Source organism: Tiliqua scincoides, chromosome 4, assembly GCF_035046505.1.
Source record: "Tiliqua scincoides isolate rTilSci1 chromosome 4, rTilSci1.hap2, whole genome shotgun sequence".
Taxonomy (NCBI): Eukaryota; Metazoa; Chordata; class Lepidosauria; order Squamata; family Scincidae; genus Tiliqua; species Tiliqua scincoides.
The window spans coordinates 161147282-161175180 of record NC_089824.1 but is presented as its reverse complement, the minus strand read 5'-3'; the positions used below and the strand labels follow the sequence as shown (position 1 = coordinate 161175180).

The window sequence follows — 27899 nt, the reverse complement described above, 5'->3', positions numbered from 1 at the left end:
CTGAGAGGTCCAGCAGGACCAACAGGGACATACTCCCCCGTCCAGTCCCCGGCGTGGGTCATCCACCAAGGCGACCAAGGCAGTTTCCGTCCCAAAGCCTGGCCTGAAACCAGATTGAAAAGGATCCAGATAATCCGCTTCATCCAAGACCCTCTGGAGTTGGGACGCCACCACCCACTCAATTACCTTGCCCAGAAACGGGATGTTGGAGACTGGCCGGTAGTTATCCAACACAGTGGAATCCAGGGAGGGCTTCTTCAGGAGGTGGCGAACCACTGCCCGTTTCAAAGTGAGTGGTTCACCTCCACGCAAGCTCTCAGGATGCCTGTGGGTCTTCTTGGACATGCAGCACCCATTTAGGTGATTTTTGTCTGAGAACAGAAGAGAGGCAGGGAGGTTTATAAGAACCAGACAGTGTGTGACTGTTGTCCGATTCACCGCCTCCATGAGGGGAAGCTGGCTGTTCGTACACAGTGTTCCCTTTGTGTGCCAAATGCTCTTGCTTCGTAGTTCCCATCACCAGGCTTTACATGCAGGAGTGCATTGATATGGGTGTTTACGCACGTACCATTCGTGTGCATGACCTGGGGCCATAGACGTATACTCCAGTGTAAGTGGTGCTGGAGTCTCTGGCAGAGGCTTTCGTAGGAACATAAGAACAGCCCCACTGGATCAGGCCATAGGCCCATCTAGTCCAGCTTCCTGTATCTCACAGCGGCCCACCAAATGCCCCAGGGAGCACACCAGATAACAAGAGACCTCATCCTGGTGCCCTCCCCTGCATCTGGCATTCTGACATAACCCATTTCTAAAATCAGGAGGTTGCGCATACACATCATGGCTTGTACCCCGTAATGGATTTTTCCTCCAGAAACTTGTCCAATCCCCTTTTAAAGGTGTCCAGGCTAGACGCCATCACCACATCCTGTGGCAAGGAGTTCCACAGACCAATCACACACTGAGTAAAGAAATATTTTCTTTTGTCTGTCCTAACCCGCCCAACACTCAATTTTAGTGGATGTCCCCTGGTTCTGGTATTATGTGAGAGTGTAAAGAGCATCTCCCTATCCACTCTGTCCATCCCCTGCATAATTTTGTATGTCTCAATCATGTCCCCCCTCGGGCGCCTCTTTTCTAGGCTGAAGAGGCCCCAACGCCGAACCACAGTACCTAGCGGACTGTGACGTGCAGTCTACCCCACGCTCTGCAGCGGGAAAGTGGGCAGGGCAGGAGGCGTGGCTCTGATGTGCAGTCTGGCCTCGTGGCTGACGCTCCTCTTTGGTTGGTCTGGCGCCTCCCAGCTGGTTGGTGGAGAAGAGGCTTCTTTTGCCTGCGCCTCCTTCTGGCTGCCAGCCAGTCCCCCAGCGGGCGTTTGCAAGCAGGATTGAATGGATCTCCATTGAATGCTCCATGGACCTCGGGCGGATCTGGCACCTGGCAGCTGTTTTCTGCCTGACTTTCCTGCTGCTCAAAGCCCTGCAGCTGTATCGCCGAAGGCAGGAGCTCCTGGCCACGCTGAGCAGCTTCCCCGGGGCTCCCACGCACTGGCTGTACGGCCATATACACGAGGTAGGTTTCTCCAGCTGAGCTGCATCCTGCAACCAGCCAAACGTCCTCCCCTTCGGAGTAGTCCGAGTTCCCCTGCACCGAAGGAGAGGAGGTGCCCACCTTGGACGCGATGTCCCAGCCAGGCTTCAGACAGGGGCGGGTCAAGCTTGGGAAAGCGGTGCAAGCCACGCGGAGATGGGGGACACCGCGCGCTCCCCCCTGCAGGGTCCTTCTTGTGCCCTGCGGACTCACCTGCCCTTGTCTGAACGCCAGCCTGGAAAGGAAACTCCGTCGTTGAACTCGGGGAAGCTGAGACAGCTGAGATGTCCCAGCAAACTTAGGGAGATGGCACTAGCCACGTGCAAACATGAAGGTTTGGTTGTGTGTGCAGGGGTGGATCCGGGGGGGGGGCATGGGTGCGTGTCCCCTCCCAACTGTTGCACCTTCCCAGCAGGGATGGGCAGCAAAGTTGGGCACCAGAGTGTCGCAAACTTGGGGGGGGGGGTTTGGGGTGCTCAGAGTTCTTGGTACTCAAACCCTAAAGCCCTAAAGGCCCCCCCCCGTCCAGTAGTACTGCCACCACCCTGTATGTGCCAGTGCCTCAGTCCAGGGACACTGAGACCCTCTAGGCTTAACTCTATCCCTTGCAGGCATTGAGCTCTTTCTCCAATTAAAGCTTCAGTCCTCAAGTTACTAGACCTCAATGAGCACTTGGTAACTTGCTGAACAGCTAGGCAGGATTCTGAACCTGTGCCCCCAACAGACAATGAAAAAACTTGGTAAGAGAGATTTTAGTTTATTAAGTACATAAGGCAGCAAATGCTAGAGGCATAAACATCTACAAAACTTATCAGCAATAAAATAATAAAGCTAGCTGGCTATCTCTATTAATCCCTCTCTCTCACCTGGGTCAGTTACTCTTGTAGATCTCTTAGCTCCAGGCTACCTGTGAGTCCAGATGCCCATGGTGGACAATAGAGCTCACCTCATGTAGGATGTTGCACCCAAAACCTCTGTCCAAGAAGGAGCAGCACACCCCTTGGGGCACTCATTATTATACTTCTTACCCTAATAGTGCTGAGGTGACTTCATACTTATTTAGACTGTCCAATCAGAAACCTTTGAGGACAGAACCTTCTGTCCTCAACAGAAAGGACAAAAAGTAGAGGGCCTGGTTGCTAGCCCTCTTAGTTCTTACCCCTCCCAACTGGAGATCCACAGCTGCATTTCATCAGCTTGATAAGGCACCAGTCTGTCTGCAAAGGTGCTGCATTCCAATGGTTGTAATTCTTGTCTGTCCTTTCTGGCCAGCAGAGGAAAGACAACAATCTTTTTGTTTGTTTACTCACATTCTTGCAGCTAGGAACTGCTAGCAACTTCTCCATTACTGACTTAGTTTGGTTCAGGCTCCACATACTAACCAAGGCCTAACATGTGCATATTCACGACACAGAGGAATGCCCACTGGGCAGGGCGCTGCCAGCAAGCTGAGTTGAAATGAGAGCCCAAATCTACCCAGCAGGTAGGTGTGGGCAGGACCTCAGATCTACCTGCCCAGCAAAACATTGGCAGGGGAGGCAACCGGGCACCCAGGTCTACCCACCTCATTGAACTGGGCTCTGGAGTTATAGCCCATTTCTGCCCAGCCCACAGGTGTACACAGTTTATCCCTGTTGTGTATATGCAATGTTGGGTAGAAATTGTTTAAGGTAGTGCTCGTGCCCCCCAGCACCCAATCCACCCCTGTGAGTGTGTGGGGGGGAGTGAAGGGTGGAACAGCTTTCATGAAGAGGCTTACCAAGTCTTGAGACATTCTTTCAAGCAGGCATGAATTTGGTGCAATAAAAGAACCCACTCCAAGAGGCTTTCCAGTTTTTCTCTGTAACAAACCAGGGCCATGTTCTGCCAGATTCCCAGTCCAGGCTCCGCCTAGAGAATTATGCCCACTTTTAGCTAGTTAGCTCCCCTTCTTTCCTCAAAAATGACCCTGGTTCTGCCCTGCAGTACTGCAGGACCCCACCACCAGGGTAGCTTGCCTGTTTAACCTACAGAGGTCCTCCTTCCTGCCAGCAGGCTCCCGCCACTACAGCAGCCCCTTGGTCCTCAGCAGATCTTGGGCACAGCAGCCAAACACCAGTCTTAGTGTCTCCAGTAGTTTCTGCTCCAGCAGCTTCCAAAGTCCATTCACACATCAGACTATTAGCCATCAATTCCTCTATCCTGCCTCAAGCTTTTTTTCCTTCTGCTACCCACACCACCCTTCATCAGGTGCTTTTATGCCTGATGGACCTATTGCCTTCAAGTGGCTGCAGCTGTGCAGCACACTCTCTACTGGATGCCCAGGCCTTACCCTTAAAGGGGCCACTGTTGATACCACATCCTACCTCCTCTCCAGATCTTCTGCGATTCCAATACTGGCCACTCTGTGAATTGGAAAAGGTGCAGAAATGGACACTTGGAGGAGGGAGGACTTACTGATTGATGCTCTGGCACACTCCTTCTCTCTTCCTCTCCCTCTTGGTCCCCCTCTTCCTTTCCCAATCAAAGTGGTGAAAACAGGTAGAGGCAAGGCTGTCATATCACCATGGAAGGGGGCCCTTTTGGGTGCAGGACATGTTTATTTGGACAGTCCTCTATAGCTGTCATGTGTAGCGATATTTATGTTCATCAGCTCACGAAAATGCTTCATAAACTGTCACAGTCTTCTTCACCTTCTCCTTTGCTCTCTTGTATTGTTGCAGTTTGCATCCCTTTCTGAGATTTTCAAGAAATATGAAAAATGGAGTGGCCTGTACCCATTTGCCCTTCCAGTATGGCATGGGAGCTTCTCTGCATGTTTAACCATCACCCATCCTGATTATGCAAAGACATTACTTGCTAGAACAGGTAAAGGACAATGTATTGGATCTCTTAAATAAGTGTGTGTATATCTGCTTTCATAGTGATTGTAATACAATTGCACACTACAGATACCAGGTTAATTCCTAGTTATCTGCTTCGATTTCTAGTTATTCATCTTTAGTAAGGAAAGAAACTAGAGATGCTTGCAACAGCAGCTGTGCATAATTGGACAAGATGTTTATGACCAGGTGATGTTTGATAATGTTTGATGATGATAATGTTTATGTGATTGGCTCTTCAGCTCTTTTATGATCATTTTGTAATGTCCTTTGAGCAGTGCTCAGAGTCCAGGATATGTTCTGTGTTGTTTGATTTAGATAATTAGCTGTGTAAGAGCTTTCTAGGTCCTCTTTGTTCATTATGCAAGCAGTACATGGGAGCCCCTTAAATTGCACCATCTTTCTGTACTGCTATATTAACCGGACCTCCTGAGAGGAGTCCATGCCATGAATTCATACACAGTAGTGTTGCCACATGTTCACTGGTGTGCAGGGGCCAGCATAACATAAGGGGAACAGAAGAAGTGTGGTTAGCTACCTGAGATGTACTGGTGTGTGGGGTAAACTCTGCTTGGCAAGTGAGACATTTATGGCAGAGAACTGGGCATCATACTCTTCCAAAGGGCAATGAAAGAGAGGGAGGACTTGGGAGGTGAGTGAGATACTGACAGTTTTTTTCTGGTGATTTCTCTCTTAGCATATAGGAAAAAGTTTTTCACAGAGACCCTCATGAGGATGCAGGGACATGCTGAGAAAATGGGCTATATTCATGGTGGGCATCAGTAGTTTGCCAGTGTGTTCTCTCTCCCAGGCAGGTATCACCCACTCAACGCCGCACAACACCCCCTGCTGCCAGCACCCTCTTTACTCCCCATACCAAGCAATGGGTGCTGCTGGATGCAGTTGTGTTGGGGCATCCTGGTGCCACTGGCAATTGCTTCTCAGGGTTTGGACACAAGGGCGAGCGGGACGTGAGAGGTGCCCTTTCGCTGCCAAATGTGGCATGGAGCTCCACTTGGAGGGAGTTTGGGCGGTGCATCCGCCCCAGTCACCACCACCCCATCAGTCACATCACTGTTAGGCAGCATAGTTATTTAGAGGACTTTACAGCTGTATCTCTAATGGAGATTCTAATCATGAGATGCTAATTTCATAAGGCATGAAAACACTGCTAGTATTCCCAAAAAGCATATCCCATGAGCATGGCAATGTGCATGTTTGTATATCCTCCCTGTCTTTCAGTTGTGTTCTTCCTTCTTATATAGTGCTCACAAGTGAATCATCTGCATATTGTTGTAGCAATATAGTTCTTATAGCTAGCGGTGGGTGAAAACAGTTTTATTTTTTCACAGATTTTGATGTTTTCCAAAGTTAGAAATACAGGAAGTGGTGTTACGTTTTTTATTCAAATTTTGCATTACAATTTTGAATACAATTATATAAACATAATTGGTTTAAAAGGGTACTAGGTTGATGATAATAGGTCATCAGTCACAGTCATTACCCATCCCCCATTAAATAATAAATAAAAATCAAACAGTTTTATTTTTCACAGCATCTTTTTTTAAACAAAAATGAGAAGTGCAAAAGGTGGTGTTATATGGTTTTTATTTCTTTATTATCATTTTCTCCCACCTCTACTTATAGGTTGTGGTCAATTCCCTAAATATGGCTGGATGCTATGAGTTACTAATGAAAATTATTTTTCATTTGTCCTTTATAGATCCAAAAGATAATATGACCTATCGGAACATGATTGCGTGGATTGGTAAGTATAGTCAAGGGCTTCTTGTGTCAAAAGGTTACAGTCAGATAAAAACAGGTAGCCTGGCTTTTCTAGTTCCTGAATTACATTCAAGGTCTGCATGCTGAGTCTATTGACTAGGACAGAACTTGACAAGACAACTCTGATAAGGGAGGACATCCATTAGAATGCAGGATTGGATCCAGATAGTTCAAGTTGGAGTTGCAACTTCCCCACCAGTTTTTAAAGGGAGGAAAAATTATGCAAAATATTGTACAGGGCAATGCACAATCCCCTGGGACATGGAGACATTGGAAAGGTAGTTGGAGTGCATGTTCACACCTCTAGTTTTCATTTCAAATACAACTTCAATTTTGACCTCGCCCACGTTAAGGATTTGGGAGGGGAGAGTACAAAATATATTGACATGAATGTTGTATTATAAGTGTAATGTAAGGCTTCTAAAATACTGTGCTTGACTACTAACAGACTCTTATCCTGCTCTTTAGTTTTAAACCAGAGTCGCTTCTAATAGTTTGAATGGAGACAACAGTGGTAGGATGTTGCAATGTCTAGAAGCTTCCTGGGACTTTATTGATACAAGTGACCTCAATTACATCATTGGCATACTTTCCCTCCTTTGCAGATAGCATGTATGGAGAGGCCCAATCCAGATCAACCTCCCTGCTATGTGTGCTAGTGATGGTGAGGGATGAGGAGCATAGCTGGGGCCAAAGATGTGATTGAAGTAAGATCCAGTTTTGGCCCTCTCATTTTTGTGCTTAAAACTTGCACCTTCACTTACTGGGGAACATGAAACTGATATGGCAACCCCCCCCCCCCCAAAAAAAAAAAACAAACACAGTTGCACCTAAAATGAAATTTTTCCTCTGTTGATCTAAGTGGATTCAGTGATCAGATTCATTTGTTCCTCAGGAAAAGGCTTGCTGGTCCTCGATGGGCCGAAGTGGGTTCAGCATCGAAAACTGCTGACTCCAGGTTTCCATTATACAATTCTGAAACCCTACGTCACACTGATGGCAGAGTCGACAAAAGTGATGCTGGTAGGTGCCATTTCTCCAGTTCTGTGACTGTTGCTCTCTAGTCAGTTATGGGAGCCCAGAAGCAACATTCCCCTTACAGGGATGCTCTGTGCAGTGAGCTTTTTCTGTGGTCACACTGCTCATTTGGACCAAGAGAAGCAGCTTTGCACCCTTGGAGAGCTTGTGAGGCAGGATGAGCTCTAAACTCATTTTTTAGATTGTGAGCCCTTTTGGGACAGGGAGCCATTTAGTTATTTGATTTTTCTCTGTAAACCGCTTTGTGAACTTTTAGTTGAAAAGCGGTATATAAATACTGTTAATAATAATAATAACTATTTTTCTCACTGACAGGATAAATGGGAGCAGCTGGTCACACAGGGGAAATCAGTGGAGCTCTTTGAACATGTGAGCTTGATGACTCTTGACAGCATCATGAAATGTGCCTTCAGTCACAGCAGCAATTGTCAAATGGACAGGTCAGTATTGAAAACCACTGGGTAATTAGACTAATTCAACCTAACTTATTGGCTCAGGATACACTGTGCAGTGATAGAAAACTATCAGCTGTCTCCCAGGAATACTGGATTTTCCTTCCAAATAATAGTTCATGGTTGTGAAACGCCCAGTTCATCCTTCCCAGAGCCATGTATTCTCCCACATATGGCATGTTACTATTTACGTATCACTTGTAGGCTGGTAAATATTTCACCACAATCTCTAATGTGATCTTTTCCTGTCTAACCCAAGAACAGATCATTGGTCTCCAGCTTGCCATGAGGAGGACTCTCCTCCCCTTCAAGAGCCCAGCAGGCAGGAGGACAGGCAAGGTGCCAAGCTCCTGTGTGGCAGTGCTCAGTTGGGATGTGCTACTTTTTTACCACTACAGCTGTGTAGTGCTGCCCTCCGCACTGGCAATGTCTCTGCCCCTTGTGCACCCTTTACTTGGCTCCTTTCTCTGTGTGGGCTTTTTCAACTAAGAAGGAGATGCAGAGCATACTGGGAGCAATTCCAGCATGCTTGACTTTTCCTGCTTTGTTTAAAGAGCCCACATGGAGGAGGGGGCAGATAAGGAAGCTTGCTCCATTGACAGCAGACTGGGTTCCTGCCTGCTGCCTGATACAAAAGGCATTGTTCACTTCGCAGAAGGGCCGGCTGTACTTCCAGGCCTCTTGGAAAAAGAGGAGAGCGGCAACAGAGTGAACTCAGTTTTGAAAGGAGGATGGAGAGAAAGTGGAAGCTAGGCCAAGCAGAGAGTAGGGGAATGCTGCAGCAAGGGAGGGAGGCAGGCAGGCAGGCAGGTGGGAGACTGTGAGGACGTGCTAGAGAATTGCGAGGCTTGGCCAAAGTAAGGCCTCCAGAACCAAAGTCTGTGGCATGGTTTGCATCATGGAGGACCTCTAAACCTGACTGCTGTTCAAACTGTGTAGTCCTAAGCTTCAAAACAATGTGTACCAGCAGCACTGCTGCAAACCACCTGAGATCAGGTGTTGACCCGCTTCTGGGTTTTAACACACCTGTTGGACCTCTGGTATAGATAATACTGAGCAGATGGGCCAGTGAACCCACTCTGTGTAAGGCAGCTTCCAAGTTCCTAGATTGTATTGTTCCCACTGTAGTTTCAAGGCTGCTTTAGGACTATACAGTGATGAGATTGTTCAATTCTGCATGTTGCTTGATTTTCTTCTTTTTCCTCAGGAAGAATCCCTATGTCCAAGCTGTCTTGGACCTTTGCTCCCTGCTGTTTGACAGAATGCACTCTATCCTGGGTCTGAGTGACCTGACTTACTGGTTCACTCCACAAGGATTTCGGTTCCGGAAGGCATGTCAAGTTGCTCACCTCCATACTGGTACATTTCCTGGTATTTTTTCTGTTAGCTTTAAATGTGGGGCAATAGGAAAAACATTCCTGGACACACTCATTGTAGAACAATATAAATGAAGGCAGCGCCCAAAATGAACAAGGTGGCCAGAAAAACAAAATGAGGTAAACCTCAGCATAGTGGTTGAAGGAAAATATCTGATATCAGACTCACCTGGCATCCCTGGAAGCTCTCTCTGCCTCACCAAGCCCAAGGGTGAGAGGCAGTGGTATTTGCTGCCAAGACATGCAGTCTCCTTGCCCAGCTCAAGTTGACATGAGGCCCCTCTCCCACTATGTTGTGGCATAGTATTATAGAGGCAGGGCTATGGGGTGTCATGATGTGTTTGTTCCTGCACTTCAAAATTTCCCAGTGAGCAGGAGAGAAGCATGCCGTTGGCTCCAACTTGTCATCTTCATGGAAGAAGCTGGTCGCCACCGTGAGAAGCACAAAGCTGGACTCCAGGGCTTTTCTTATGTAATGTGCACAGGTGTCGGCAGTTGACAAATGATAAAAGCTGCTTTCTAACACAGATGAGATCATCAAGGAGAGAAAGAAATATCTGAAGGATGAGACAGAACTTCAGAAGATCCAGAGGAAAAGATACTTGGATTTCCTTGATATTCTTCTCTTTGCCAAAGTAAGTAATGGGGCAGAAAGTGTGAAATTCCATTTTATCCTTATTTTTTTTGTGTGTGTTGGAGAACAGAGGGAAAGAATCAAAGACATTCTAGGAACCTAATGTTATGCTGTGTCTAGCATGTCAACAGTGGCTTCCACTTCCAGGAACAACATACTCCAGAAATTAATAGGAATAAGATGGGGCGCTTCAGCTACTACTCTCAGAACATCAGCATTAGGATTGATCTATTCTGCAGTAGCAGAATACTGTGCTCCAGTATGGCATAATAGCCATCATACTAGCAAGATTGGTGCCAGATTAAATGAAACCATGAGGATCACAAGTGGCTGTATAAAATCCACTCCTATTTGTTGGTTCCCCTTTTTGAGCCACATAGCACCACCAGCCCTACGAAGATAAGAGGCTTTAGTGAAAGAATGGAGAAAAATCACCAACAATCCACTTTTACCAGTGCAGTGATCTCCCTCATCTATCAATTGGTAGGCTTAAATCCCAGAAACCTTCTATGGCACTCACACAACCTCTGCACAATAATTTCAACATCAATGCCCAGTGGAAAGTTAAATGGGCAGTCGAACGTCCAGAAACAGGGAGATATATAGACAATCCTATACTTAAGGGACCAGGTTTCAACTTACCTCGCCAGCATTGGAAAACTTTGAACAGGATTTGTACCCTACGTGGTGTTTGTCAGGATTCAGTGTTTAAATGGGGGCTAGTATCTTCCCCACAGTGTGATTGCAGGTTTCCCTGCCAAACCATATATTGTGTCTGGCAGCAAACTGAAGGCTTATACTGGTCCATGGTCTGACTTTTTTTTACCAAAGTTAACTCTGTCCTTGAATGGCTGGACGAACTGGACAAAGATATTTGATCTAGTTTAATTGTTACGTAAGCCCATGTGTTATATGCCATACACTAAATAAATAAATGTGGCTTCCACTCACCATTCAAGATGTTTCTTAAAGTTTACTTATTTAGCCAAGGAGGCTTCTGTCAATGTCCCAGATTTAACCTGTATGTTCCTGTTGTAGTTTACATAAACCAGAAGTCACTTCCCAGATGTGCTCTGAGGTGCTGGGAGGTCAAGGAGTGGGCTGTGGGCTCAGCATAACCTCCGGTGGGCCTGGTGTGACCTCAGAACAAGGTATTGTGGTGCTGTGACCCTGCCCCCTTTATCTGAGACTTCAGGATCCACAGATTTTGGTATTCACAGGGGGTCTTGGAAACAACCCTCTTTGGATACCGAGGTCCCACTATATCTAATTACTTGAAACGGGGATATGAAATTCACTCTTTCTTGCCTCTGTGCTGTCACTGTCCCCGTAATTCACAGGTAGGTGGAGACTTTGGTAGTCACCAGAAGCTTACTGGGTGATAGAGGGCCCCCACGGTCAGTCCACCCAAGTAGCTGCTTCACGCTGGTGCAGCCATACCCTTGTTGAATCATATCCTGAAAAGTGGCTTGCACGTGACTGTGGTTGCACGTGACTGTGGTTCCAGGTTCCAGTGTTAGAATGATAGGAGAAGCTGCCTTTGGCAAAATTATTCCTTCTCTGCAGCTACAAAACAATAATACAGGAGCCCTGTCTGCATCTAGATGTAGCAACCCTGTGCTCCTGTGTACAGTTCCCTAGTGTGTCCTTGAGCATTCAGCTTGCCTTGTCCAGGTTCTCTATGAAGTTTTACCCGACTGATATTTTGTGCCTTTCTTCAGTTTTAGGTTTGATCCTGCATTCTTTCTTCATGTTCCTTTTTTCTCCCATGTCTGTGTCATACCCTACGTAGAAAGATTATGAACATCTATATTCCGTGCAAAGAAAATCCAACTTCTGCTACATAAATGTTGCAAATCATGCAGTCTGGCATGTACCAAATTTCACCATAATAATGTGTGGCTGCATCAACAGGCAGCAAATTCCTGGATAAAATCCCTCTGCTCATCTAGTGTTTCCATTTTTAGGATGATAAGGGAAATCCACTGTCAGATGAAGACCTCCGGGCAGAGGTAGACACTTTCATGTTTAGGGGTCACGATACCACGGCCAGTGGGATCTCCTGGCTGTTGTACTGTATGGCGCAAAACCCAGAACACCAGCAGAAATGCAGGGAGGAGGTCAAGGCCATTATGGGGGACCGTGATTACATTCAGTGGTGAGTTCTCATGTCTGATCAATCTTTCTTCATAACATTGTAAGTATAAGCTTATGTGCTTTGGGAAACTATGGATGCAGCAAGGAATAGTACTGAACTGGCAGGAGGGACCAAATTAGCCCATTTAAATTTCCATGGTTAACTTCAGTGCCAGCTATTGGCTGTTCACTCAATGGTTTCATGGCCCAGAACTGAGCATCAGAGTGGGGTTCTTGTAGCCTCCCTAGACATGGCCACTTTTCAGTGCTCTGCTGTCTGCTGTGATTTGCAGTTGCCCACCAATGACAGTGAGAAGGAAAGGGTGTGTAAGTGTGAAAGAGAAGTTGGAGGCCAGAGGCCAAGACTACCTTCTTGTTCCTGTTACAATATTTGCCATAGCTTCCGGGATCCACTCAGCTTGCTTCAAGGCATCAAATGACTGTATTTGGGAATCATTTGTGAATCTTTGGAGTTCAAGCTATAGGGAGTACCAAGGTGCCAAACTCTGTCTGCTAGAGGCACTCTTTGGAAAGCTTGTGTTTCAGATTTTTTAAATGAGGGAGTTTCCTGTAGACATAAGGGAAATATCCCATAAACACTGATAAACGTAAACACTGATAGGGTCAGAGTTATCAGTGGCTAACCAGGAAAGGAGCATGGGATCATAGTGAACAGTAGTTGTGAAATCTCCATTTGAGGAATCATTTGAAAAGGGACTGAAAATACAATAGATATTCCAACTGAAATGCCTGTGCAGATTTTGCTTATTGTCTGACTCACTCTGTCTTTGACTGATTCCAGGGATGACCTCAGTAAGATGACTTACTGCACCATGTGCATTAAAGAGAGCCTCCGCCTTTACCCTCCCGTACCAGGAGTGTCCCAGCAGCTCAGCAAACCCATCACATTTTTTGATGGCCGCAGCTTACTAGAAGGTGCAATTCCCTTCATGTTTCCTAATGCAGTGGTTCCCAAACTGTGGGTCGGAGCCCACTGGTTGGTCATGACCTGATTTTTGGTGGGTCACCAAAGAGTGATGGAAAGATCAGATAGCTAATTGCCTCAATCCCTGAGGCTGCTGAAAAATCAGATACTGGAGCGGCTAATTACCCTGCAAAATGCTCAGCTCCTGCAATTTGCAAAATAGCTGCTAACTACCCTGCAAGTTGCTGAGCTACTGCGGTTTATAAGCATATGTAAGTATAGAGAGATAAAGTTTGAAGGTCTTTTTCTGGTTATTATTATTTATAAACAAAGAAAGAAATACAATATTTCTTTCTAGATCTCCTTTTTTAATTTTGGCAAACCTAGGTGGGTCCCAATAGAGCAGGGGTGCTCAATAGGTGGATCGCAATCTACCGGTAGATCACGAGGCAAAATGAGTAGATCGCGGAGTGCCGACCCCCCCCCTTCAGGTGCCTCTGGGAGGAAACGCCGGGAGTAAGGCCCATTGTACTCAATGGGGCTTACTCCCAGGTAAGTGTAGCTAGGATTGCAGCCTCACAGCCTAATCCTAGGCATGTCTACTCAGGAGTAAGTCCTGTTATACTCAGTGGGGCTCAAGGTACACCAACATACATTGTACACATAAATGTTATATGTTATGATGGCGCGAACATTGTAAAAAAAACTCTGGTAGATCTCCGGGCCTTGCTGGGTTTCAAAGTAGCTCTTGAGCCAAAAAAGTGTGAGCACCCCTGCAATAGAGTGTTTTAAAAAGTGGGCCCTGGTGCTAAAAAGTTTGGGAACCACTGCCCTAATGGACATAATTTCTTTCTAGACATCTGTTTTAGATGCAATACATTGATAGAACTGACATCTATGTAGAATGAAAGACATTTTAGAAGCTTAAGTGATGCTGTAAGTTTTGGAGCATATTTCAGGTGAAGCTAAGGCTGCTGCCCTGAATAAATTCAGAGGAAACCAGCCCCATTGAACTTAGTGGGGCTCTTTACTGAATAAACATACTGAGAACCACATAATTGGATCACTTTTAGTCTGGGTTGCATCATTTGTGAACTCAAATGACCAGGGGGGGGCACAGCACTAAGTTTTGCAGGTGCCTCAACATCCTGTGTGAGCAGCCCCTCCCCTTCAGAGCCATTCTGCACAGTGAAAGCAAAGCAGAGGCATCTCCTCCACTTTGCGCTTGCTCCCCAGAATAGCTCTGAAGGCAAGAAGCCACTTGTATGGCACATTGAGAGGCCTACAAAACTTATCAGTCACGCCCCCCCCCGGAATGCTACTGTGTGAACCTTGTTAATGTTCTACGGAAAGTGGAAGGGAACCTTTTTTAAATCATATATGCATTCTCGATGTAGCTGTGCATATTCAGTGTACAGATGAGAAAGATGCAAAATGGTTTGAATTCTCCATTATGAAACTGGTGTGAGAGAAGAGAGAGTGAAAGTGGATGAAACAAAGGCAGCTCTGGAGTCTCCTGGTGGTTGAGAGTAGTTCTGATCTTTAAAACCAACATGGAGAGCTTTTCCTTTTTGCCAGACTGGTTTTAGAGCTCAGTCCTGTGCTCGGCTGCATGGCTCCATGCTGCCGAGCACTGTCGCAGATATGCCATAAGGCGCATTTGCCAGCTTTACTGCTGGGCTCCCGCCGGTGCTGGGTTAGCACGGGGCAGTCGCCCAGCTTCCGCAGCTCGGCGGTCTCCTGGACCGCCAAGCAGCGGCACAGCAAGCGGGGACGGGGGTGGGGAGGAGGCATTCCGGGGAGGAGGGAGGCTGGCGGGGGGCGGAGAGAGGGTGGGGAGGAGGTGTAGCAGGGAGTTGTGACGCAGGGAGGGGTTTGGGCGGGGGCTGGGGGCAGGCATGGGAGGTGGGTCCGCGGAGCTCTGCTCTGCAGGATCCAAGGTGCTCGTGTAGGGCTGTGCGCCTTTACCCGGGAGAAGGGGATGAAAGTAGGTAGCCCACGGTAGCCCGGGAGGTGCAGGATCCGGCGGCAGCCATTCTTGGTGCCAATTCTTGGTGTCAATCAGCTAAATTATACTTTGAAATCATCTGTTTTTGCTTCTTGATTTTGTCTCTTGTGCTTTCCATGTAGTTCTGCAATCTCTATTTGTATTTTAAAGTGTTTTTCTATGTTAATATTGTTATATTGGACTCTAATTCATAGGAAAGGCAAGATTTAAACCCATGAATAAATTAAAAACAAAAGTAAACTTGATTATTTTATTATATTAATTGCTTTTCAGGTGCTTGGGTTGTGCTAAGCATTTATCTCATCCACAGAAATCCCAGCATATGGAATGATCCAGAGGTATGTTGTTAAGAATGGAAAGTTGTTGCCAGACACCATTCATTCCACCAAAATTGACTTCTGATGCACTTGTCCTGGCTATGTGAAACTGCCTCAAAAGCAATATAGCAGGCATTCGGGAATCCTGCAGATGCCTCCTCATAAATCTACAAAAACCTTCAAATGGAGCAGGGCTTGACAAACCATGAGTGACCTGCTGTGGTTTGCATCAGGTCAGGTGGTGGATGTCCTGCACCCCACATCTTCCTCCTACTCCCTTCTGCCTACTGCACATGTAAGCTCATTGATCTACTTCCCACTCACTAAAAGCAAGTGAGAAATGGGTCCCTTAGTTCCTTCCTCACACAATTGGACAGCATGAAAAGACATCATGGTCAGCCGTGAGCCACTTCACTCACCTTTCTTGTTCTTTCCTTGCATGGTACTTTCCAGTGACTAACTATTTTCAGTGGAATCCTATACATGTTTCCTTAGAATAATAATAATAATAAAACTTTATTTTTATCCCGCCCTTCTCCCCAAAGGGACCCAGGGCGGCTAACAACATATAAAACAGATTAAAACATAATTTCACAACAGATAAAAACATATTAAAAAACACATTAGCAGAACCCATAAAAACAGTAGTCAGATAAAAGTCAGAATAAAAGAGCATAAAACAGCAGTTCTTAGAGGAATCGGGCCTGTAAAAAAGCAACTAAAAGATGTATAAAAGATGTTAAAAAGGCCATAAAGTCAGAAGGCTTGGTTAAACAACAAGGTCTTCAGGCCTCGCCGAAAGGTCTCCAGAGAGGGAGCCATTCTCAAGTCAAGGGGAAGGAGTTCCACAACGTTGGTGCCACTACTGAGAAGGCCCTATTTCTTGCCGCCGCCCCACGAACCTCCTTGGGCGGCGGCACTTGTAAAAAGGCCTTCTCTGATGACCTGAGAGGACGAGTCGGATTGTGCGGAAGTAGGCGATCTCTAAGATAACCTGGCCCAGAGCAGTAGAAGGCTTTAAAGGTCAAAACCAGCACCTTGAATTGGGCCCGGAAACGAATGGGCAGCCAATGTAGCCCCCGGAGAAGCGGGCTGACAGAGTCAAACTGCCTAGCTCCAGTGACCACACGGGCCGCCGCATTCTGCACTAATTGCAGTTTCCGAACCGTCTTCAGGGGCAGCCCCACATAAAGCGCGTTACAATAATCTAACCTCGATGTCACCGTAGCATGGATCACCGTGGCTAGGTCTGCACGATCCAAGTACGGATGCAGCTGGCGCACCAGCCGAAGCTGAGCAAAGGCCCCCCTAGCCACAGCCGCCACCTGGGAATCCAGGAGCAGCTGCGAGTCCAGGTGGACCCCCAAGCTGCGGACCTGCTCCTTCAGAGGGAGTGCAACCCCATTCAGAGCAAGCCGATAATCCAGCACCTGCATCGAGGATTTCCGAACCAGGAGAGCCTCTGTCTTATCCGGATTTAATTTCAGCTTGTTAGCCCCCATCCAGATCCTCACTGCCTCCAGACAGCGCTCCAGGTCCTCAACCGCCACCCTGGAGTCTGGAGGAAAGGAGAGATAGAGCTGGGTGTCATCGGCATATTGATGGCACCCCACTCCAAACCCCCGGATGACCTCTCCCAGCGGTTTCATGTAGATGTTAAATAGCATGGGGGACAGAATTGAGCCCTGTGGCACCCCGCATCTCAAGGGCCAGGGTGTCGAACAGGCATCCCCCAGCACCACCATCTGGGACCGACCCTCCAAGTAGGAGCGGAACCACCACAAAACAGTGCCTCCAACTCCCAACTCGGCCAATCGGCCCAGAAGGATACCATGGTCGATGGTATCGAAAGCCGCTGAGAGGTCCAGCAGGACCAACAGGGACGCACTCCCCCTGTCCTGTCCCCGGCATAGGTCATCCACCAAGGCGACCAAGGCGGTTTCCGTCCCAAAGCCCTTTCTGGAGGAAAGGAGAGATAAAGCTGGGTGTCATCAGCGTATTGATGACACCCCACTCCAAACCCCCGGATGACCTCACCCAGTGGTTTCATATAGATATTAAATAGCATGGGGGACAGAATTGAACCCTGCGGCACCCCGCACCTCAGTGGCCAGGGTGTCGAACAGGCATCCCCCAGCACCACCATCTGGGACCGACCTTCCAAGTAGGAGCGGAACCACCACAAAACAGTGCCTCCAACTCCCAGCTCGGCCAATCGGCCCAGAAGGTTACCATGGTCGATGGTATTGAAAGCCGCCAAGAGGTCCAGCAGGACCAACAAGTGAGTCCCACTATGTTTGTTGGGGCTTACTACCAGCTAAGTGTGTCCAGTCCAGGACTACAGCCTTAGGGAGCTAGCCCTTTACATGGCATCTCAGACAGACCACAAAATAGATTGACAGTCTCTGTTAACCAGACCCACTAAAATAGCAGGAGAATTAGAAAAGTATATTTTGGTGTGTCAACCTATTTTTGCAAACAGGTTTTTTGTTTTTTTTTAATGTCATTTTGTTTGTTACTTACTTAGGCATATGACCCTCTGAGGTTTTCTCCTGAGAATATATCCAACAGAAACTCTCATGCTTTCTTGCCTTTCTCTGCTGGATCAAGGTAACGTTTGTATAATATTGCTGGCAGTCAATACAGCCCTTAAGATATTAAATATTACAGACAAAAACAATCACTGGCTATAAAGGAACAGTTCATAGAGTTGAAAGAGACCTAGGCTCAGGGAATTTCAAAGCAGGGGCAAGGGTGGATTGGGGGAAAGAGGAGGTTGATCTGCGTGCACATGATCCTGTCACCATGATCCTACCTGGGCATGCCAAGGTTTGAAGCTGGAAGTGCAGCTTTATCTTGAATAATCTTCCTTCAGATGTTGTGTCTTTCGGGGTGGTATTCATAGAGATATTAATATACTTATAAATAAGAATAAGAATGCTCATCTATCATTTTTCAACAAAAAAGTTCACAAAGTGATTTACAGAGGAAAATCAAATAACTAAATGGCTCCCTGTTCCAGAGGGGCTTACAGTCTAAAAAAATGCAGAACACCAGCAAACAGCCTGTAGAAAATACACTTTCCTGGGGTGAAGGACTGTTACTGTCCCCCTACTAAATCTAAGAGGAGCACTAATTGAAAAAGTGCCTCTTTGCCCAGTTAACATATACAGACGTGCCCTGGTATCCTTGGGGGGGGGGGGGTTTCTGTTCCAGAACCTCCTGCAGAAATCCACTGGCGTCACTAGGGAGGTGCGGGGGGTGCGGGCCGTACCCGGTGACGTGCCCTGGGGGAGGACGCGCTAACTTTGTGGCGTTAGGAGTCACCCCGTCATGCCATACAGCGTTGGATGCGGAAAGGCTGGTGGAGTGCAGTGCAAAAAACAGAATTGAAATAGTTCCTTTCGTTCAAACGTTGTGGTAAAAAAACCGGAAGGAAAAATGCATGGAGCCCTATGGAACGTGAAAGTGAGCCTTATTGCACGTTTACTAGTGAGTAGGCATACTTGCCATAGTCTGTCGGAAAGGGCAGGCTGAGAGGAATCCGACACCACAATGGTCCTGATCCAATGAATGCAGCCCCCAAAAACACCCGAGAAGCTCCCCTCTCCCAGCTGTGAGTCTGAGCCCGAATCGAAGCCATGTGGTCGCGTTTACTCGTAAGTAGACGGACTTGCCTTAGTCAAGGCAGGCTGAGTGGACTCCAAAGAGGTCAGAATGGTCCTATTCCAATGAATGCAGCCCCCCAAAACATGGAGAAGGAGGTCCCCCCTCCCAGCAGTGAGTCTATGGAGCCCTATGGAAAGTGAAGCAGCCTCATGTCGCTTTTACTCATGAGTAGGCAGACGTGCCTTGGCTGGTGGTCAGGCCAGGCAAAGGGGAATGTGAGGACACCAGAATGGTCCTGATCCAATGGAGCTGGAGTGCAACAAATGTCCGGAGGCAGCCTCCCCCCCCACTAAAAAGGACAAAAAAGTTGCTTGAACTGGTAAGGGGCACGTTTTCTATTTTGTGCTTGCAAAATCAGGTGGGTCTTTACCTTGATAATCTTGAAGTAGAAGGACTTTAAACTGGGCACTGGGAGGGCTGGAAATCTCACTGATTCTTTTGGGGAGGTTGTTATTGCAGGCAGACTACAGAGTGAGCTCCATTGACCACTATGGAACTTACTTCTGAGTAGACATGCATAGGATTGGGCTCACAGGCCCCAATCCTACCCACACTTTCCTAAGAGTAAGCCCCATTGACCACTATGGGACTTACTTCAGCGTATATTCACTTGGTGGAACAGGACTGGCTCCCCCTTATTTAATTATTTATTTTATTTTAATTTAATTATTTATAATTATTTATTTTAATTTGCTTGATGATGTCACATCTGGCCATGACATCACTTCCAATGGGTCCTGGACAGATTGTCATTCTAAAAAGTGGGTCCCAGTGCTAAAAGTTTGAGAACTGCTGCAATAAGGTGTTAGTAAGTTGACACGGGGTGTGTGTATGTGAGACTCTACAAGTTTTCAAAATCACTAAAATCAGAGTTTGGAGGAATAAGACCATCATGTTATATATCAATCAATGCATAATTTCATGCAGAATGCAATGAAAGAAACCACATTGAAATATCTGTGTTCTAACAAAAGGTGCAGCCAAAAAGCCGGTGGGGGAGGGGCAATGGTACATCACCACGCCCACCTGGGGCATTGCCCCGCCCACTACATGGGCTGACGTGCAGGCCTCCCGCACTGGGTGACTGGAATCGTAGTGAGGCCACTGCTGAAACCTGAATCAGAGGATACCCGGGACTCCCACTGCCCTGCAGTGGTGAGGGAAGCTGCACTCCCCTGGCCTGTGGAGGCTCTTCTGAGCCCTGAAGGGGCCACGTGCTCCTGCCTGCAGTCTCTGTGGGGTTCAGAATGGCCGTATAGGCAAAAGAAAACCCAGTTTGTTAGTAAAACAGAAAGTGACTTCTTATGTCTTTAAAAGGCCGGGAGGGCTTCCCTGCTCCTCTCTTTCAGTGGCTGTCACACCTTCTTACTTGTGAACTCCTCTGAAAACTCCCTATGGAGCCATTCTGATTTCTTGAGAAAACCTCTTCTTCCTGATTAGAACAATGTAAGGCTGAACTTTCAATACCACTCTTTAGGACCAGCTGAAAACATCCCAGCACCTGAGGCAGTGTGCCCCTGTACTGCCCCAGTGCCACCTCTCAATGTGTGTGTGTGCGCACCCCTCAGTGATGTGGGGGGCATATGTGCTGCTCACCCCTTCCCTTTATTAACCAGACAGGAGCCTACCTGATCCATGCCATTATCCTTGGTGGTATTAGATAAATTTTTCCTGTGTATTGTTGGGACCATGGAAATGCTATTGCTCTTGATCTAAGGAGATAAGAGGAAGGTTACAAGTCTGGAAAAGAGTATCAAGGCAGAAGTTCCCTTTTGTAATCAGTCCTCTCTTGTCTTTCCAGGAACTGCATCGGGCAACAGTTTGCCATGAATGAGCTGAAAGTGGCTCTGGCCATGACTTTGCTCCGATTTCAGCTTTTACCTGATTCTACTAACCCTCCCCCAATGCCTGTTCCTCAGCTTGTCATGCGGTCTGAGAACGGAATACATCTTCACTTGGAGAAGGTGGTGTGATATTGGCACTGCAGAGGAAATAAGTAGTGATGGGTGGAGGAAAGTAGGGAAAGTGCTTCTTGTGGTCATTGATTGTCAAATTAAATCATTTGCTAGTGAACATTTTGAAGCCGTAGAATGTTGATCTGCAATTAAATTTTTAAGCATGTTCAGGTCTAACGACTGAAGAGAAGCTGAGGGCCTGCAAGACTGCCACCATCTCGTAACTTATTATAAGCTAAGAAGGAGGGGCTCAAATGACCATTTGCCAGGGATTGGGCAGTGTTCTGGGGGAGCCGCAACTCAATCCACGGTGCCAGAAACAGAGTCAACTGCAGAGGCGGGTGCTGAGGCAAGCATTTGATGAAGCATTTCTCACATCTGATTATAAGCAGCAGGACCTGAGCTGCTCACTCCAAGTCACTAACAAAGGGCTCTTTGCACCCATTCTTGTCACTGTGGATTGTAGGAAAATCTTTTGCAGAGTTCTCTCTTGACTCATTGCAGTTGCTCCCATGGCCTGTGTTTTGATCACACAAAAGATGTTTTGAAAATGTAGCATGTCCTGGAAAAGTGTAGGTGCAAAGATGGCCAACACTGTGGAAAGTAATTATCCAATCTAAAAAATGAAAAAGAATAGTGTTACAAAATCACCCTGCTATTTAGGGGCTGTCCCCTATATATCTCTGGCCCAGGGCAAGTGCCAGAATGCCACAACACTTAAACCTGACTCGGGTCCTCTTCACCAAGGTTTGGTGAAGCAGCTTTCAAAAGGATTTTTTTTTTCATCAAAAGGATGACTAGCCAATTCTCCTTTGCCTCATGTCTATGTGGAGAAACCTCCTGGAAACTTCCAGTGCCTGCATCTTGCTCAACTTGCATGTCTGCTCTGCTCTGGTCATGCAACACATAGTGCTTTGCAAGCTGAGGTGAGGCTTCCTGCAAAAATTAGTGCTTTGCACCTTCTCTAGCTGTACTCCTAGTGTGCTCCATTGTTATTTATGAGGAGGAAGCCTCACTGAATGACCAGCACAAATGGAACTACATCTGAGTAGAGCTGCAATTGATTGGGTCATTCATTATCCGTGGGTTTTCTTATCTGTGAGCGTTTCTAGGACGGAACCCCTGCGGACAATGTGGGAGGCACCGTATATTTATATTAGATGTACTTTTTAATTTTTAAAACACAAAGGTAAGGTTAGAGCTGGGATAAGAGGCTTGGGATATATAACATGAGATTTGTTGCCCAGTTATAGTGGAACACAAAGAACCAGGATGCCCCCAAAAAGAAGACACAAATATCCAGGGACGCCAATGACTGAGGCCATTTGACTAAGACGCAGTAGTCCAGGTCGTAAATACACCAGTATCCAAAGAAGGAGTCCCTCAAGAATGAGCAAGAACTTGAAAAGATCCTAAAGAAGAGGTGCTTGGACTTTCTGGATATTCTTCTTTGTTCAAAGGTGAATGTTGTAGCAACTCATTGGTAGTTTCACTTCCAGTTGGGCTGGAAGATATTTAAGGGTTTTTCCAGACAGGGCCCTTTTCTCATGCTGTCTGTAGCATAAAAACCATGCAGCCTGTGTGTCATGCACTTCCTCTAGTTGCTCATCCGAACATCAGACAGAAGGCCTTGCTATTAGCCATCACTGATCTCTACTCTTAAATGGAAGAGACTTGGACCAGCCCCCAGCCCCTCACTAAAAAAAAAGTGGTCAGAAGTGAGGTGCTCATGTCAGGAGAGGAGTCACCTGTGTCACACAGACCCCTATCTATGTAATGCTTAAAAAGGCAAGTACCAGCATCTTGAACTGGGCCTTAACACTGGGAACCTGCATAGCTGCCACAATAGCTGTACATCTTTATGACTCCCACTGCCCAATCCTATCCCCCGCTGCCTAGAGTATGTGCTGCCACCGACAGAATGTGTGCTGCATACTATGAGCTGGAAGGAGACCAGGCAGCCAAGGATAGATAAGTAAAGAACATGTTTATTTACCTCTCTGTTAGCCAAGAAGAGAGGATCCAGGTTGGGAAGAGGGAATGGCAGGCATGGGCAAGTCCAACACAGCTTGAGTTGAGTTACGAGTCTCCATCCAACTGTGACTTGACTCAAAATCGAATCCTAACGGGGGATTTTCCCAGTTGCCTAGAGCCTTTTGGTGAAAAGACTCTAGTCACCAGTCTCTACCTTTAAAAAGCCAGATGCAGTTATGGAAAAAAAATGGAGCTGCTGCTGGTCTCTGTGTGTGTCAGAATTCTCTTTAAACACCCCCCTGATGTCCCATCCCATCTGTAAACAAGGCAGGAGCAGGTGAGACGCAGGGAACAGGAGGTGGGGACAGCAGCAGAGGCTGCCTCCAAATCCTATGCCTCCCAAGCCAAGCTGCCCAACACGGGTATCCTCAGAACTGCACCAGCTCAAGAGGTGGCGCTGATCCAAGTAGACCCATGGGGGCCAGGCATGCTCGACACTGGTAAAGGAACTGCGGTTCCCAAGGAGACCTTCAGCAGCTTCCGTGACCCACTGGATATAGAGGTGTCCATTTTGGTGCCGCATGTACTGCTGGGACGTGGGCAAGGATAGTACTGGGTCCTAAGGCTGCAGTCCTCTACCCATTTAATTGGGAGTATGCTCCATTTAACCTAATCAGGCTTACTTTCAAGTAGGCATATATAGGATTGTGCTGTATACGTATCCCTACTCTTCATAAGGATGGATCAGATGTAATGGAGAGATGGTGCTTCTTACAATGTCTACCTGATGTCTTTTAAAAAATAAGTTCCCAACTGAGTTGGAATCATAGGTGTTCTGACCAGGCAAATCGTATCCCATCAGCTGCTATCCACGAGGCTTGCTAACTACAGTCACTAGTGAGAGTTATGTCAACAGTCTTTTCTGTGAAGATTAACATTGCACTAGACTGTCATTGACCCCATTGGCAGGTTCTCTGTTACCAAAAAGGCTGCTTTGTTTAGGGGAATTAGTATATTAGCCTTTTGGAAACTTTTGGGACCATAGGCTGGATACCAAGACAGTGTTAAGCAAAGAGATTCCTTGTCTAGCTTAATGAGGAGACTGGGAGAAAGGTAACTTTCAATCAAAGGATTATATATTTTTATTGCAAAAACACACAAAGGTAAACATAATACACATGGAGAATTGATGAGTATAGATTTCTAGTACTTGTCTAGTGTACCTAGCTAGTGGTGGCTGCATGTACCATGTATTTAGGTGCATCCGAAAAGGAATCAGAAACTGATAGGGTGTAGGGAAGTATTTTAGGGGTTCCTTAATCTGCTAAACCCAGTTGCTGACTAAAGATGGGGGAGAAGGGAGGAATAGATAGGGAAGAAGGGAGGGAGTTTAGACGCAAGATATATTTACCTGTCGGGGGGGGGCTGTTGGATGGGAGAGAGTCCTGTGTATGACCACTCCGGCAGGAGGGCAGTCAGAGAGAGAGACATGTGCTCTGAGTTCTCTCTTATAAGGGTTGTCTGACCTGGAAGTTGATCTAGAAATGACCGGAAGTATCCCAGAGCTGTGCACATGCTCAGTAACACCCAGGTGAAAAAAAAGGTGGAAGGGTCCAGAAACCAGCTATCAGCAAAGCCTGACTCTGGGGGAGGGGGGAGTAGCTTGCTTCCTGTTGCTACTGGATTTTGGAGTCTGGAGGTGGCTTAATGGCTGTGATTTAGTTAACAATAGACTTTGCTGCCAAAGTCCTCCTCCTTTAATGTGTTTGCATATTCAGTGATTGACTTAAACAATAAAGACATTTCCAGTGTCTCTGGAGAAAATGAGTCTTTCAGACTGGAGGTGGCCAACAACATGAGAAATGAGTGAGCTTATGATTTGACTCCTTTTGTGGCCTGTAAGGTATCTTAGTCCATGATATATATATAAAATCACAACTTGGAAGGGAAAAAGGGGATTTTCACGTAACTTCTCTTCCATTACTTGGGACTGAAGATATAGTACGTGTGTCAGGCATGAAGAGACAGGGAAGGCAGAGGCCTTAGAATGATTTCTGAGTACCGGGGAGATCACATGTAGCCTCCCTGGCCCTCAGAATCCCCTCCAGAGGCAAGGGGAGCACAGATTCCCTTGCCTCTGGAAAGTCCATGTGGGTCCAACCTACAGGTTCAGGACCATGTGGATACTGAAGTCTGTGGGTCCCAATTCTGTGGGTACAGCAGGCCCAGTGTACATATATTGAGACACAAATGTCTAGGTCACAAAAAGAGGGGACACAAATGTCCAATGCCATGATTCAGTTGACCAGGTTGCAATTGTCCAGGACGCAATGGTCCTTTGACTGCTTTTTGCTACCATAAATTCAAGTAGATCCAAGGAGACATGCCCCTTTTCCAAGCCACCACCATCCTCTTCTTACCTGGACAGGCAGAGCATCTGGTCAGCTCTGGTGTGAGAACAGAGCCTCCAGCCATTTCCTTTGGGGGCTTCATCCCAAACAACAACAGTGTGAGGTTTGCACTGTCTTAGGGTCATTTATGATGGCAGACTGTGAGATCCACTGTTGTAAATGGCTTCTAGGATTGGGCCATACAACTGCACTTCTCTGAAATTTAGTCCCAGAAAACTCAATGGCGTTTACATCTGAGTAGCCATATTTGAACTGTAGGATTGATATATTGTAGTAGGATACCGTAGGATTGAACTTAGCCCCTGAGGATTTATCTGAGGTTTATCTAGATCTCTTCAGTTCAGCTTTGGGCTGTGCTCTGAGATGGAGATAGCCCTAGTTGTCTTGATGGACAACCCAAAACAGGAACTGGGTAGGAAGAGTGCATCCCTGTTGGTCCTGTGGGGACTTTTCAGCAGATTTCAGTGTTAAATCTACCATGGTGACCTTCTGGTACAGTTGGCTGAGTTGGGGCTGGGGGCACTACTTTGCAGTGGTTCTATTCTTTTTTTGGCCAGCATCTCAGTGGATGGTGTTGTGGAGTGCCTGTTTGTAGCTCTTGCCAAAGTGGTATGGGGATTCACAGAGTTCTAATGTATCTCTTTTAGGAAATAGGAATGCCTGGGAGAAACCAGGCTTGCCAAGTGGAGTAGCACCTAGTGGTTAGCATGCATGCATCCCTTTCGATGTGCCAAAATTCCCTCTTCTATACTATGGTTAAAGGTATAGGCACTCTGTCTTCCACTGTATCCGGTCACCCTGTAAAGCAGTAGTACTCAAACTTTTCTGGCCAGTGGCTCCCTTGACCCCTGTGGCTGTTGGCCATGACTCCCCATCATGTTCCTGAGGGCTGGAAGTGGCATCATTAAACAGGAAGTGAAGTGGCCAGAAATATTAACTATATTAACTATTAAATATATAAACTATATTAATATTAATTATATTGATCAGGGCTTTTTTTGTAATGGAACGCACGTTCCGGCACCTTTTTTTCCCCTCCCTCCTGCCCCCACCTTTTTTCCCGCCCCGCACTGCTGGCTAGGGAGGGATTCGAACCTCTAACCTTGTGCTCCACAGCCCAGCACTCTCCATTGGGCTATATATTATTAATACACAGCAATATACGTGCTTTATAAATGATCAGCTGCTGATCACTGTTGGAGACAGGATGCTGGAGTAGGTAGATTTGTCTGGGCCAGGAGGACTCATTTTTTAACTTTGTAAACATACCAATAGAATTGTTTTATCAAATGAACTTTGTGAACAACCAGTCTGACCAACATTACACACACACACACACACACACACACACACACACACACACACACACACACACACCCCTGTGGACCCCAATTCAACTAGTCATTTCTCCCATTCTCCTTGGATAGGACTGAACCCTTTATTAATTTAATGAAATTAAATTTTTCCAGCAGCTGGTGGGGAAAACAAAAATAGACCATGAAAATATATCAGAGCTGATAAGGGTTTGGTTAGGAAGCTGATTTGTCTCCTATACTAGGAGATGCACAGCTCAAGCCTATGCATGTCTACTCAGAAGTAAGTCCCATTAGAGTCAATGGGGCTTAATCCCCGGAGTGGAGGGAGAAGAGGGCGGGACAGCAGCAGCCCCTCTCGCAGCTGAGCAACTCCTGTTCCTTCTGCTTTAAAAAAAAGGGCAGACAACGGTCAGAAGACGGGCTCCTATTCTGCCCAGGGATGTGACTGTATCACTGTGAGAGAACATCCTCTTTGAGTTCCTGGTGCCTCCCTAAAGAGCTGTGCCTCACAGTTTGAATAGCACTGCTGTAAAGGATTCTGTTGCCTTGTAAAATCAAGAATTCTATTGGCTGTTCTGTCCTTCTGTCGTTTCACCCTTTTTGGCATGTACAGCCTTAAGAGGCGGTACATTCTCTTCTGTGAGGTTTCATTGCTGAGTACTCCTTTAAAACAGTCACTCTTTGTTCTGAGTCTTGGAATGCCCTGAGTCATTTTTAACATGGATGTGGATATTTAATGGTGGGAAATCTGATAACATCTGGCACAGTGAGCAGTAGGCATTTTGTAGCAACCTGCACCACATCTTCCACAGAAGGAGGAATGGAATCTGTACCAGACACCCATATAAACTTTTCTTGGTTTTGGATGCCTGAGAATTTTCCTCAAGTTTTCTACTTGCTGGTTATTTTGGGTCTTTTCTCTCTGATCTTGAAAGCCATCCAATTGTATCAGAAGAGGCAGAATATGGTCAAAGTCCTTAGCTGTTTTCCAGATCCACCTCGCCAATGGCCATATGGCCATGTCAAACTGGTAAGCTGACAGCTGGGGGCTCTGTAGTGTGTGAGTGTGTGTGTGTGTGTGTGTGTGATGGCAAGTGCTACCTGGTTTTCCTTTTGTTTCTCAAATTAATGTGTGTTTTGTGGCCCTTTTGTTAATAGGCTGGGTATGCAAATAGAGATACAGAGAGGAGAGAAAGAGAATAAAATAAGAAGGAAAAACAAAAGACTGCCCTGTAAACAATGGAGTAATAAGTGAAGGTTCAAACATAAAATCAGGCTGCAATCCTAAACGCCCTTTCCTGGGAGTAAGTGCAATGGAACACAGAGGAACTGTTCTGAGTAGTTCTGAGTAGGCATGCCTAGGAGTGTGATGTAAGGCTATGACAATTGAAAATAAATGGTTCTTCTCTTTGTCCTCCATTTCTTTTCTGTTTGCTCTCATCTCTTTCTTTTAAT

General features: G+C 46.6%; 1 protein-coding gene across 1 annotated transcript; it reads left to right on the top strand.

Annotated features, from left to right (window-relative positions):
• The first annotated feature begins 1369 nt into the window (after window positions 1-1369).
• On the top strand, window positions 1370-20761 carry LOC136649673 (cytochrome P450 4B1-like). The gene is made up of 12 exons (XM_066626462.1): window positions 1370-1569; window positions 4290-4434; window positions 6172-6216; window positions 7129-7256; window positions 7587-7711; window positions 8931-9082; window positions 9628-9734; window positions 11701-11891; window positions 12672-12805; window positions 15076-15140; window positions 17647-17729; window positions 20590-20761. The coding sequence occupies exons 1-12, from the start codon at window positions 1411-1413 to the stop codon at window positions 20759-20761; spliced, it is 1506 nt and encodes a 501-aa protein (XP_066482559.1). The 5' UTR covers window positions 1370-1410.
• The last annotated feature ends 7138 nt before the right edge of the window (window positions 20762-27899 follow it).

Excerpts from the sequence above, each read along its gene's own strand:
- LOC136649673 (XM_066626462.1), top strand. The coding sequence starts at position 1,411 with ATGGACCTCGGGCGGATCTGGCACCTGGCAGCTGTTTTCTGCCTGACT. Across the intron at positions 1,570-4,289 it reads TGTACGGCCATATACACGAG|TTTGCATCCCTTTCTGAGAT; the intron begins GTAGGTTTCTCC and ends GTATTGTTGCAG. Across the intron at positions 6,217-7,128 it reads GAACATGATTGCGTGGATTG|GAAAAGGCTTGCTGGTCCTC; the intron begins GTAAGTATAGTC and ends TTTGTTCCTCAG.